Here is a 14,362-nt window from a genome sequence, read left to right on the forward strand (position 1 = left end):
CCGCACACCGCCCACGTGGCCATTGGGAGCAAAGGCAGGATGACAAGGGAACTCCCATGGCTAACATTTCCCACCCCCCCCAGCCTGAAACAATGAAAGCCAGTGACAAATAAATGCCCTCAGTCAGGCTGTGCCGCTGCTCCGCTGGGCTCAGTTCTGCACAGGTGCCTGTACCGCTGTTTCTCCCGCCCCACTGCACTGGAGGTGGTCCTGCAGCTCGTTGCCTCTTTTCCAACCATTCTGCCACCTCCTTTCAGCTCAGCTGGCCCAGGCTCAGCTCAGCTGTTGTCAGCAGGGCTCCCCTCAACTGGACTGGGGTTTGACCCTACCAGTCCTTTCCCCGTGGCAGCTGCTATGATGCCTTGAGAAGCCTCCTAAAAACAGACATTAGACAGGAGTAAGGGAATAAAGGTAGGTATTTATTTGAAAGGCCTTCAAAGGTACCCCCTGGGGAGCCAGAGGCTACAGCCAAGATGGACCCCAAGATTGAAAACAGGTCACGAGTTCTTCACACTTTTATAGGTTTGGTTTATTTGCATATCAGGGTTAATTCTCTAATTAAAGCTTCAGTTTAATGATGTAATTCCCCTCATCTTGCCTCCCTTTAGAGGCTTTTTGGTTTATACTTTTTGGGCCTAGGATGGTCTGAGTGTCCTTGGAGGGCAAGCTTGGAGAGGCTTTGTTTTTGTTATGTCTACCTAGCACGAGAGTGCAGAAATTTACAGGCTACAAGAAGCTTCAGAGTTACACACTAGGCAGTACAGGATTTGAAAAATATGAAAGTTAAAACCTAAGGCATCATCTACACCAGGGCTGTCGGTTCAGCACTGCTGTTGATGAGCGTTGCTGCCACTGTCCTTCCAGCACGGGGAAGCAGGGGTGCCAGCAGGGGCTGGATCCGCAGGGGTAATGTGACACCTTCATGCTGGAGAGGGAGAGGCAAAATAGTGCCCACTTCTGGCAGTGTGCTCATTTTCACCCCAAAACCACTCCCACAGGTGTGATGTGGGTGGTGTAGAATAACAACTTGGATGTGCCCACACCATGCTAAGCTTCACCCCCTCCTGCAACTAGGACGACATCTAATCCTTTGGTGGACATACTGATCTAGCGAAACCTACCTGTCTGAAATAATTGAAAATTTAGTCCCTTGTGTTCTGAATGATGCTGGAACACAAAGTGATACTGTCAGACACCCTGGCTATTATATTTAATTTAGGGCTCTGGATACATCAGCAGGCAACCTGCTTTTATTCAGCTGTCAGTAGCCTAAAATATACTCTTCATCTTGCAGTAAGAGTTTGAGCCTTGCAAATACTTCAGCTTGTGACTTACAATTCCTTAAATTCTGGCAATGTACTAAACAAAATCTTAAGTCCATATCTCCAGAAGTTTACAGTCTAATGGCAAATCCATCAAAACTCATTTAAAGATTAAATTCTTTGATCTAAATATCATGCTGAAGGAGCTGTGAACTTGCAGTCCATGTACTTACCTGTTCATGTAATCTCCATTTTCAACTATTAGCATTGTGTACTATGGCAAAAGTGTGATGGAAGGTGATATCTTTATTTTATTCGTTGAAGATAAAAGCTACATTCTTTACTAGTGAAAAGAAAAAAACAAACAAAAAGCCTACTGCAACCTGCTGATAAGAGTTGATGCAGTATTTTGTGCCATATTGTTATTTTTTTCTTGTTCATCTGTTGCTGAAACCAAAAAACCTGTAGGAGACACAGCTCAGGGCTGATCCAAACCAGTGCAAAGCTTTTCAGTGAGTTTTGTTTAAGATTTTGATAATTGAAAAAAATATTCCTAAGTAGAATAATTTTAATTCCGCATGAGTTTGTTTTTGAAAGCAGAGGATGATTTTTTTAGCAAAATAAACCCTTGTTTCTTAATGCAGTGACTGACTGAAATCGGAGTTTCTTATAATTCTTTTCCCTGCTTTTAGCTCTGGATAACAGAATATGCTCTGTCTGCTGTGATGCAAAAGCACCTGTCTGAGAAACAAGAGAAGATAATTCAAGGTGTCATAAGCAGACTAGGATGCCTCAGTGATGAGTAAGCACAGTTTCATCAATGACCAGCGGGGTAAAACTTCACTGTTGCATGCCCAGATAAAAACTTGAGTACATTAAATTGTGGAAAGTAGTGCTGAAGGATTATTAGCACCTTCAGACAGAAAGGCAATTGCTCTAGTTTTTTGTTTGAGTACCAAAAGCAGATTTAAAAAGAATAGACATATCGTGACTCCTGGAAAGTAGAAAAAAATTGTCTTATGCGATTTTTCGCTGGTGTGCTTTATTTACTGTGTTTGTGAGTGGTTTCTAGTCTTGAACCACCCTCTCTCTGCACTCCCTATGTCACAATGGAGTTGCATTTTCTGCAAAATAAAATGTTCACTCCAGCAGCTTATCAATGGTTAACTTTTATATCTGTTTTCATTTTAATTTAACTTCAGTGTGACAGAACTTGAAGTGTAACACAGCAATATCCATTCTTTACACCTGAGCAGCTTTCCAAGCCATGCTTTGTACAAAAAGACATTGCACAGAGTGAAGAATAACTCTTGTCATCTTTAAGCAATGACTTTGCTGAACATAGGTGTGCCAAACCAGCAGGCAGCTTCACTGATGGATTTTTAATGGTCCTTTTTACAGGTCTGTTAGCTATATATTGCAAAAACACCAACTTCTGCTGTGTTCAGTACTCAGAAGGTTAACCTTCCGAAGAGTTGGAATGGCAGCCCTGGCACGCATGAGACTGTCCAGAAAGAAGAGCTCTCTTCAGGAGCTGAGAGAGCAACATACCCTGCAGAAGGGATCCTCCCTGTGCCAAGATGAGGACCAGTGGCAGTTACAGAAGGCAGTGGTAGGTACAGTGTTCAGGTGGGTTGTCTCCAGAGGTCTCATATGCTGTGATATTTGGCATTAGAAGTAGCTGTGGAAGATCTAAACCAGAAAAAAAAAAGGTTCAAGCTCCAAGGAGGAAGAAAAATGTTCTCTGTCAAAAATGTGCCCATTGCTGGCATAGGAGGTCCCTGAGTGTGCCTGTTGTAGTTTGGGCAGACATTTTAAAATCGCTGATACTTTATCTAATGTATAGCAATCTGTGATATGTGTATCATGGCAAGCTTATTTAGCAATTTATTTATATGAAAATACTAATGCAAGAAGGGAAGGATGCCGACATATATAAAGGTTTTCTGCAAAGCTGCTGCTTCAGGGAAAGAGAAACTTGTACTAATTCTGCTGGGGATCATAATATGCACTTGAGAAGCACTTGCTTGAGCATTAAAAGAAATTCTTACTCCTACCACACCAAGTTCTTCTATACTGTCATAATTTTTCATTCTTTTTTCTCTTTATCTGTCCATAAGAAGCGCAGCATGTTCCCAATCCTTCCAAATTATCTGGTTACTGTAGGTCAAGAAGACAAAAGAAAGTTTAAGGGATTTTTAGACATGATATTCCCGTAGGTCGCTTTCACATCTGTTTGTGACTGGTTTTTAGTGTTGATCTATTAAGTGTTGTTGGTTATTTAATTACCTACATTGGATATTTACATAGAACAACACCACATTTCATACTTCAACCTCAGACAACCTTCCCAGCAGGTGTCAGTGATAGCCCCTGCCCAACCCACTGCTGCTGCACATATGGGTTGAACCCATCAAACACATTGCAGCTCTATGCTCCATGCTGTTGCTGTGTAATTAGTCGAGAGATAAAATTTTGTATCCCTCTAATTTTGATTTGCATAATACAAACCCTCAATCTCAATGTGGAAGAGAAATAAGGAAAATCTGTGTCCTGCCATTTTCATATTTGAAAAATGTAAATTGAAGCAGTTTCTGTTAATTTTGAAAATCTTAAAAACCTCATTAACTTTCAGAAGAAATAAAATATAAAATAATAAAATACAAATGCATATCACTGCATTCCTCTTGCTTTCCACTAGTCCCTCTCACTTAGCTCACATGGAGATGTTAATTGATGCAATCACTGTGTTCCCTAATGGAAATGAAATGTCCCCAGATATTAGTATTCCTTTGGCCTCTCTTCATTACAGCCTATTTCCAAGTCCTGCTAAAACCCATCTCACAAGGAAGTGCCTAAAAATACACATAAAAGATCCTTGCTGCTGAAAAAGTAGGGCATAGGTGTAGAATTGTGTAAAGTCAAGAGAGACAAAACATGTTACAAACAACCTCCAAAGCTAGAACCAATCTATAAGGAGTTAAGGAAAAGGTTAATTTACAGACACCCAACCAGATTTTTAGACATACTTTGTTGTTTTACCTAAGCTTAATTTTTCTTTGGGCCAGTTTTATGCTGGTGGACTATGACACATCTATCCATTGATTTCATACAGAATGCAAAATGACTGTAATGAATCCTAGCTTGGGCATAATCACATGACATTGGGTCTCTAAAAAAAGGAGAAACAGTTTAATGACATTCCAGCTTTCTAAAAAACCTCAAAAACATATGCCTGAGCTATAAATATAACACGTCAGAACAACCCAGCATTAATAAGAACATTTCTGCAGATGAATGTTGTTCTTCTACTTGCATTTCTTATTTCCAAGAGGGCATCAAATAGGTACTGTCAAATCTCCTGGAATATTTTGATGTTATTTAGTGTTAACTGAATATGTAAATATAAGAAGGGCATCAGCAACGCAGCAGAAGGCCATCTATGGCAGGCTGCTACACTTAAGGATGACAGAACAGGCCGTGCTGGTAAGCAGATACTACTGTTCACTGAAGAGTTTAGATGAAAAGTGTATTTAAAAAACTAGATGTGACTAGTTCAAAATTAAGGAATGTGTGGAGAAGCTTTAGAACTCACCACCAGAGGATGCTGTGCAAATGGTTTTCAAGTGCTATTACACATGTTCGTGACCTGTCCCAAGGACTGTTGGTGCTCCCAAGGGTATTGGTACTCCCAAGTGCCTATATACCAAGTTTTTCTCAGGTAGAGCACACAAACTGCACAAGTGTTCCTGGTGCATAACTATACTTGCCTTGCTCCTGTGCAGTTTATTGACTCATCCACGATTATCCCTTACTGGACTCAGGATATTTCACATACATGTGAATACATCACTGATGGGACAGGATGCAACTTTTACTGTATCTATCATGACAGAGGCTATAGTTCTGTTGCAAAGACAGATGTGTTAAATGAATGTGCAAATTTCCACTGTAAATTATATTATTACAATTATTTAAACTGTAGTATTCTGAATGGGTGCAGGACTTCAAAAGTGAAGGTGGCTACAATTGTCAACATATTTAAATGGCAATGCTGTCTTACTGTCTGATTACCAGGAGTCCCACATTCGTGAAGAGGAGGAGAAGCTTGAGGAAGAAACACAAGAAACCAATTTAGAATTTCACCAGCAGCTGGTCACAGAAATCCAAGAAGCTCTTCAATTTCTTCAGCAGCACATGGAGCAGGTGATTGGGCAGACGCTGCTGCAGCATGCCCGAGGGGAAGCTGAAAAAAAGAGTTCAGATGATGGACAGGACTTCAAGGTACGGAAATGGTCAGTAGCAGCTTTACAAACAAAACAAGGGCTACTTTGCACAGGTGGAAAGCAATTTCATGTATGCCTTATCCTGTGCCTGGAAGTATCAGGAGAAAGCCATTAGGACCTGTGTTAAAACTGAGCATAACTTGCAAAGTATTTACAAGCTAACACTTACGTAGCAGTACAGTATTTGCTACAGCAGCCAAAACAGGTTTTACTAAGTCAAACACTGGAACAGGAAAAAAATTGTGAGAACTCTTGATGGCAGAGAATAACAAAAAGAAGAAAGAAATGGAGATGGTTATCTACTGATAAAGGTTCTATGGCTAATTAGTGGTGTTTGTATACTAACAGCTGAATATTAATTCATAGAGAAATAATTAAATAAAATCAAGATTAAAACTTACTTCATAGATTATTAATTTTTTTTCCAAAGTAAATATTTGGATTTTCTGTGTAATGGAAAGTCACAGTAGAGCTACACATATATTAGCTTGCTTTTCTGGCAGTTGGGTTGGCTGTTAAAATGGGCTGTAGAGATTGAATGGATGGGGGAATGACCCCTTCCCAGATGGAGATGAGATAAATTAGAAACATTTTGCTGCAATTTTTTCATGTTGAAATGCTGCATGGTTTTCAGTATCTCAGTATGCCACATTTGTAAAGCCAAATTTTAAATTCACAATTTTGTGTGCACATACCAAAGTAGGTATGGCGTTTTTTAAGCAGATCAAAACACTTTTGGGTGTGGAAAATGAATTGTGACTTGTTCTGTGTGATACAGGAGAGACTGGTGGAATCTGCTGTCGAAAGTGTGTATGGGACCAGCAATAATATCAACAGACTGGTGCAAAATTACTACCAGCAATTAGGAAAAATCACAGAAGGTTATGAAGGGAAAAAGCTTCAACATCTGAAATCCTTACAAGGTTCGTATGATATTGACAACTATAAGACAATTCTCTCTCCCAGTGACTGTGCTTAATGTAAGGCTAGAGGATTTTGCTTTTCTGGCATCCCTTGGCCTAGGAAATCTGAGTTTAGTCTGCCTGGCACAGCCACAGGAAAAAAAGGTGGAGAGTACCTCCCCTTCCCACAGCCAGTCCAGCCCAGCCCAGAGTACATTCAATAGCTGCTCCCTGGTGGTGCAGTTGGTAAGAAAGGTGCCTGTCAACCTCTCTGAGTGTTCAGAAAAGGTTAGATGCTCCCTAAATGAAAGTTATGTCCCCTGATCTGTTACATACCCATCCATCTCTCCCCTCTGTTTTATTTAAAAACAGTGGTGCAAGGTCCTGTCTGTCAGATGTGCCCAAGTCTTGCTGCCAGGCAGGACTTCAGGGCCAAGAGTCAGAAGCCTGCTCAGCAGATAAGCGCTCAGTCACAGAGTGTGAGCATATGCAAAAGTAACCAGAATAGTTTGCTGTCAATTGAGGGGACATCTTGTGAAGCTGGGCATTCCCAGGGATAAGCCACCTCTGAGTGGGGGTTTTCTTTATATTGCATTTTTTGTTTATGTATTACAATTCTTGCTTAAGGCATCAAGGTCTTTTTAGAAAATTTCTGCTTTGAATTCCATGTTAATCAGTTAGCGTAGTGGGAGAAGTAGGTAGAATGGGAATTCAGTGACATTCCCATCTCAGCTAAATGATGCACAAAGTATTCTCTATGCAACAGATCACAGTGGCAGAGTGCTCCCTAAGGAGCAGTAACTTTGGAAAAACTACCTAGAACCGGGATTAATTTGTGATGAAGGTTTTCACAACTCAAGAGTTTTTAATTTTGAGCAGAAAATTTTACAAAAATTTTATTTCAGCAGAGAGAAATGAAAGGCTCAGACTGAAGAATAAAGAAAATGAACTGGCATTGAAAGAAAAACCCACCAAATGCCTCCTAAATGTGTCATCCACAGTCCACCAAAGGTTAGACCAGGCAGCAGCATTGCTGTCTATTTAAACTTTGTGAGTGATTGCAGATCTACATAAATATCTAGCTGAATAAGTGTCTTGAATTTGTATTTTATACTTGTCTTTGATGGAAAAGAAATATCTGTCTCCAAATGATGTCTGCCCTTTGATCTCAGAGAATTACTTTATTATTAAATTAACTTTTTGATGGTCTTTAGTTACAGATTGAAGAACTATACTTAGGCAGTTTGAAAAGAGAATGAAATAAAATGCCAAAACATATCCCAAATTCTAAAATAAATTTAACATAAATGTAGGATGGGAACCAATGCTGTCTAATTCATTACATTCCATCCTTTATACTTTTGAACATCAAAAGTGTTTGTTAGTTTGCTGTGGAGAAAACATATACCATAATGAAGAGAAAATGTTTGAAACCCAAAAAACACTCAAAATGGCAAGAAGGCTTCGATGAATGCCTAGGACAATCAAGGTTACTTGCACTAAATTTAGAGTGGAATCCCTCAAATTTTAGCTAAATAAAAATCACATTTAATTAATTAATGTTTTTATGAAACTTAGATGAAAAACACTGCAATTAAAAAGGAGTAAGTTGTCATAAAAAGCTCTATGGCTTGTCATGTACATGATACATTTTTGTAATCATTTTATGTTTTTACTCTTGGTTTATTATCCAGAAAAATACAGCATCTGCAATTTTGACATTGTAAAGAGGTTAAATCTTTCTTTAGACAAAAGAATTGAATAAATTGAAAGAAATTGCCCACTTTTTCATCCCCCTTTGAATTAGTATAAAAATGGATTTATGTAATAAAGGGTTTCATAAAAGATCTGTTAGATATTCATTATCAAATTTAATGTTTATTCTGATTATAAATTCACTTCTAGCTTTTATCTCTTTTTTTTTTCCTCCTGTAATCTATTCTGGTATATTAAAACAAAATACAACTAAATTTGCCTTCACACAAGCAGAAGTGTGGTATTGAAGAATTTAACTATTCAGCATCTAAGCTGATCTCTTAACCATCAGTAGCCAAACCTGTTTTCCTGTTGCCATTATGATTTCTTTTATGGTCCAGTCTTTTGTAAATTAATGACAAAGTTTACATTAACTTGTCTAACTCCTATAAACTTGACATTGTTTTATTGTTTTATTTCTTTCTGCCCTTTGGTGCAAGGTTATGAGTGTGAGTTCAAAAAGCAAATTTTGAAAGGTAACCTCTGTAAGCAGTGACCATTACAACAGCAGCTTCATTAAGTGTAAATGTCAGAAACAATTTGTGTTACCTCCTTCCCTGAGGAATTTGATGGGTGATTGACAGCAGTGCTTTAAGGTAGATCAGGCAGGAAAACAGAAGAAACACAGATGCAGCACAGTTACAGCCATTCAGGTTATACCTTATTAGTAATAATCCTTAACCAGAAAAGTAAAACAAGTGAATAATACAGTTGTTAATGTTTTCAATTGCCAAGTTTTGAATTACCATGTCTATGGCTCAGTCTGGTACTGAAGAGCCCTGGATGAAATGCCTAATTCTTAATCCCTTGTCCTCACACCTGATCTTTGAACAGCTTGTCCCTTTGGCAAGCAGACAGTAAAACTGACCCTAGAAACATACAATGGTTTTGAAAGCAGACGTCAACTTAAGAGCTGAATTCCACCTCCCAAAGTCCAGGCATGGACACTCCACACTCCTGTAATTCGTATCTCCAAAAGGACCTTGTATCCTATGGACAGCCAAGGCAGGTTATTAAAATAAGTAAGTCTAAAAATCTACCACAAAATTTTCTGTCCCAGCAGAAGCTGGCTGGGCCAATACTGTTAATGAGCCTTTCTCCCTACAAAATCTTCTGAATAGACTTTGACAGAATTGTATTCCTCCCTTGCACTGATCAACATCTGCACATTTACATTTCTCTTGAGCAGGATAGTGCTACAGCAGAAGAAGATTTTGGCTCAGTTTGAACTGCAGCAACAAATTCGTCTGGAGTCTCTAAAACAGAAGCTGCTGGGATTGCACTGCCTAGAAACTGAGTTGGAGAATCAGCTAAGGGTAAATCAGGGTAAAATGGTTCATGGATCTGAAGCATTCAATGGCAAAACATGGGACAGATTGTAGGGGTGTCTTTGCTACCCAAGTTGAAATCAGTGCTAACATTCACCACTGTTCCGGTTTGGGCAAATTTAGAAATATATCCTCCGAGAGAAGGCAGGTTACAACCATCCCTCCCCCACCAGGTTTGGGAAAAAATAAATTTTCCTCAAAGGAAAGTGAAAGAGATAAAAACTATTTATTTGACAAACACACAGGAAAAGGAAAATAATGCTGAATAATAAAATCTCTCGCTGTGGAGAAAAAACCTGGGAAAGTGTTGGAGTCCTCCCTTTGGTCTCCTCGGAGCTGGGGCTTGGCCCAGGGCCAGGCCCTCTGTGCCCAGTGGAAAGTCCTCCTGATGTGCTCTGATATTGAAGCAGTCCAGTAGAAAAGGGAGAAAATCTGAAATTCAGGGAAGGAAAAAAGTTCAACTCTCAGTCTCTCTCTGGAGGAAAAAGAAACTGAACATTTGGCCAGAAACTGACCTGGGGAGCAGCCAGCCGGGTGCTTCCTCACTCCCCTGCTGCAGCTGGGAAAAAAAAAAATTGCTATCGCTGTGTGACCTTGAACAAGCTGCAAACTGCTTTGAAAAAGTTTTGCTCAGTTTTTCCTTCCCCCTCTCAGGCTCAGTTTAGAGGCATAAAAAGGCACAAGAATTAATTTCTGGGCATGGTGCAGCAATATGGGATACACATCATAAAGTCACCCCAAGACAACCACTGTCTTGCAGGAACACTTCCCTGATGCTGGCCATATTGTTTCCTGTGTTTCTGCAGTGATGTGCCTGTTTTGTCATGCCACATGTAGAATAACATAACCCAGAGCTGAGCTGTGTTGTGTTGAGTGATTGCTGCTTTGTCCTTGCATGCAGGAAGCAGAGCAGGACTTTGTGAGTGAGTTGGCTGTGCTGACCCGAATTCCACTGACTGTGAAGAAGAAGCCTTCCAAAAGGAGCAAGCCAGCAGGTTAGTACTATCCTGAATTGTTTAAAAAAACCCGCATAATTCCACATATCGGTGCAGATTTTGCGGTATAACACATTGGAGCTTCAGGAGAGATTTTTCATCAGTGCCATTTCCCTAATTGGGATGTAGAAAAGTAATGGAACCTCTCAAGGTCACCCAGTTCTCCAGCAGCACAGCCACAAACAAGTGTCACCTTTCCTCACTCCAGAGCAGCCTTTAACTAATTGATCACATTGTTGATCAGTAAGGCTTTGCCCTGCTGAAACCAAAACATTTTTCATGTCTTTGTCATGTCCTTTAGAAACTACTGTGCTCACCTCAATTACTAAACCCTTGGGAGAACAGCAGCGTTGAATCACCCATCTTTCATTCTCCTGGTAGAATGGAAGAATTGCCTTCCCGCACACATACTCAAAAGTACAATCTTACTGAATCAGGAAGCTCGATCTATTTTTATGAATTTACTGTAGTTTTAACAAATTATACTAATTCATTCTTCAAGAGATACTTAGGGACAAATTTTTAGAATGGCAGTTGTTTCCTAGTCTGCAAAGGATGCAGTGTCATCCTTTGAACCATGCAATCTTTCTGTCATTCATTATCAGAATGAAAAATATGGCGTTGCATTTGAAAGATGCTGAAAGGCAAGATGGGTGCCTGAAAGGGGAAAGCAACTCACTCACCTGCACAATTTTGAAGTCTCTCTCCCCAGTTGTTGTTTCTCAAGTGTGCAGAAATGTTTCCCCTGGTAGGCACCATGACCACACGGACACATGTGGAAGCTTAGTTAGGGCCCTAAAAGCAGTGAATTTCTAACATCATGTTGTTCTGATTCAAATCACTTGAAAATATGAACTGGCTTTTCTTCTGTTTGGTGGTAATAAAAAGCCATTACCAGTTACTTGCTAAGAAAATATATGATAGGGCTTTCAACTGTTGTACCACATGGAATCTTACTTCAGTGTTCAGCTAGTTTGGAAGTTCAGGGTCTGCTGTGTGAGAACTAACCAATGGTAAAAAAAGCAGTATGCTAGTCTAATGTAAAGTGGAGTGATTTCCTTGGAATAATAGATAGGTATGTATGAAGCATTAGAGGGTATTTTTTTGCTTTAGGTTAATCAAACCAAACAAGCTTTACTCCATGTGATCTTTTTTTTTTTTACTCCACATGCATTTGGCAATTCAGGTGAAAAAACAAATTCCAAAAGACAGACCTTCCAGTCACCCAAATCAGCAGAAAAAGATTCTCATGAAAATATTCAAGAGCCCTATGGAATGACTTCTGCCTTATGCAGGTACATTAGAGACAAAAAATGTGGTATGTGAAAAGCTATTTATAAAAAAATCCTTTTTTTAATACAAAAACTGCAAAATCTACTTCATAAGGAGGTATGTCAATCAAATTCAAAACATAATGTCTGCACTAGCTGAGCTTCTGTAATATTTACTTCTCACATGTACTTAACCTTTTTTCTCCCATAATCTTTTTTAAAGTTAGCAAATTCATCTGTGTTTGCTTGTCTGTGCTGCTCTGTATTTTATAAATAACTTTGATTAAAGGTAGGGAAATGAGAAGTACTGTTTCCAAATTTCCTTTATTTAGTTTTTTTTAAACCTGAGTCAAAGATAGCATAAATCAGCAGAGACAAGGGAATTCAATGGCATTAGGCTGAAATGTAGCAAAATATGGTCTGTGGTATTTAGGCTTTCAATTTCCACCTTTATTTCAGGAACAAAGGCAAGCGCCAGTCTTTGGCTGATGAGGGTAGCAGCTCTCACAATGATTTTCGTGATAGATGTTTCAGTTGGCTTATGCTGGGTGCTAACTAGAGGAGAAGAAATGGCTACAAACCTGAAAGATGCCAGCTGATTACTACAGGCAGATCAAACCAGCCAGCTGGTCGCTGGGGCTTGATATATTGAGCAGAGAAAATCCTGCTGACAGGCAAAGCAAACAGTTGGTTCTCAGGAGCCGTAGGCCTTTGGGGAAAAGTATTTATCCCCTGAGTGACCTCAGCCTGGGACTGACTTGAGGAGATGGCTCCTTTCCCTGACGGCATCAGCCCTTTTCACACACTCCTTTCCCACAGCCAACAAGGGATACATGTGTAGGGAACAGGGACCCAACAAAGGAACGTTTATCTTTTTGCAACTTCATTTTGGCAGCCTCAACAGAGGCAGTTGAAACCAGTGAGTGCAGAAGTTATACAGCATGTGCCTTTCTTGTACCAAAATTAATTTAGTTTAAGAGGGAAGTACAGCATCTTAAAAACTGTCTGCAATTTTCTTTTTCTTATTTATTCTTTCAGAGAGATGTCACAGAGTTCACATGAAGGGGAGACTGAACCAAGGAAAAGCTCAAAGATGTTAAAAAAGAAAGGCAGTAGGTAGTAAAAGCCTTTGTATGAGCTGTCTGAACACAGTGTACCAAAGCATTCTTCTGGGGAATCTCAGCAGCTATAGGTACTTACTGAGCTGCTTTGCTGAGGAACAGCAAAGAAAATCAATAATAACCCATAAATCTTTTTTAGCTGCAGACCAAGAATCAGTCTCAACTTCCTTTAGCTGTTAATAAAACATTCCCTCTTGGTTTTGGTTAAGGGGGAACAAGGAAGTCTTTACTACAAGCTCTTTTAGATTGCTTGGGTAATATGCAGGGAGGACAGTTTTAGATTTGGAATAAACCTGAGGGAAGTGAGCTTTTAGAAGAGCAGATGCACACTTGGCCCAGGTCGGTGTGTCTCAGTAAGGTTTCATCACAATACTGATGTACTGTTGACTTTTGAGCCTGAGCTGTGGTACATTGGGTCTTTGACATTTTGTGATTGCTACTTTGGCCTAACAAAAAGAGACAAAAATGTAAAGAATATGTAAACAGGCTTCAGATGGTATTAGTACATCAGAAGATGATATTTGGTCTCTCTTTTGTTATACTTTTGTGCTTCCAGTCCTATGTATGCTTTTTAAAATTTGTACAAAGATTTTTGTGTATGTATTTCTCTGCCTTTGTCTCAGAATTCAAATTATTACTTACAGAGAAAAGTGAGACAAAACTGGTTTTTACTCTTTCACTTTTTATACTTCAGTTTCTAGTCTTCTTCCTTAAGTGCACCCTTTTGTTTCCAATATACTTTGTTATGCTCATTATGTTTCCTATGGGAATTCTTGTTATGCAAAGCAGTTAATTCTTACTGGCTGTACAGAGCACCTGTATTGGGTAATAAATTGCCCCACTTAAGCAATCCTACAGCTTTCATGAAGTGGCTTTTTGAAAATAAACATATATTTTGCTAATGAAAAGGTTGTCTTTTGGTGCAGGATGGAGAGTACTACATCAGTTATGCAGTTTGCCTCAGACAAAACTGCTGCTGTACAAATGAGTTCACCAGGCCTGTTACACACCAATGTTAAATGGTTTATTTTCATCTCAGTTGTAAACAAGAATTTCTAAATTGTACACTTTCAAGCTTTTGATTCTGGTATTTCAGCACTTTGGCTCTATGGTCTCTCTGCCTTCCCAGTCTGGACATTTTGGTTCGCTGCTTGTTCTTTTTTTTTTTTTTTTTTTTTTTTTTTTTTGTGTAACAGAAGCGCCGTATTCCCGTTGGATGGAACGTGTTTCACTCTGCAGAGCTCTCTGTACTCATGGCTCAGGGAGCTGTTGCCATCAGAGCCAACGATGCTCTGAACCCCTCAGCGCAGCAGTGGCTCCTGTCACACCCAGGGTGCAGCAGAATCACCCGAGCGGGCCTCTGACCACCCGAGTGGGTTTCTGGTTACCCGCGTGGGGTCTCCGCGCTGCTCTGCTTTGGCTAAAGGGCCTAAAGGGCTTTC

General features: G+C 39.7%; 1 protein-coding gene across 6 annotated transcripts in view; it reads left to right on the top strand.

Annotated features, from left to right (window-relative positions):
• The window catches only part of EVC (EvC ciliary complex subunit 1), a 50,481-nt gene extending 36,706 nt beyond the window's left edge, over positions 1-13,775 (top strand). For 2 of the 6 annotated variants that reach the window (XM_042053471.1, XM_042053474.1), the window contains 9 exons: positions 1,955-2,064; positions 2,664-2,874; positions 5,340-5,546; positions 6,327-6,471; positions 7,356-7,461; positions 9,395-9,521; positions 10,435-10,528; positions 11,715-11,823; positions 12,838-13,775. In XM_042053471.1, coding sequence (XP_041909405.1) covers positions 1,955-2,064; positions 2,664-2,874; positions 5,340-5,546; positions 6,327-6,471; positions 7,356-7,461; positions 9,395-9,521; positions 10,435-10,528; positions 11,715-11,823; positions 12,838-12,919 — 1,191 coding nt within the window. In that variant the 3' untranslated portion in view covers positions 12,920-13,775. Of the gene's footprint in view, positions 1-1,954; positions 2,065-2,663; positions 2,875-5,339; positions 5,558-6,326; positions 6,472-7,355; positions 7,462-9,394; positions 9,522-10,434; positions 10,529-11,714; positions 11,824-12,837 lie in introns of those variants that run through there. The other 4 variants (XM_042053472.1, XM_042053473.1, XR_006020526.1 and 1 more) reach the window with 4 other exon arrangements.
• Positions 13,776-14,362: the final 587 nt, after the last annotated feature.

Source organism: Corvus kubaryi, unplaced genomic scaffold, assembly GCF_017639235.1.
Source record: "Corvus kubaryi isolate FWS band 111438036 unplaced genomic scaffold, C.kubaryi_AGA036_p1.0 split1-131, whole genome shotgun sequence".
NCBI classification, from domain to species: Eukaryota; Metazoa; Chordata; class Aves; order Passeriformes; family Corvidae; genus Corvus; species Corvus kubaryi.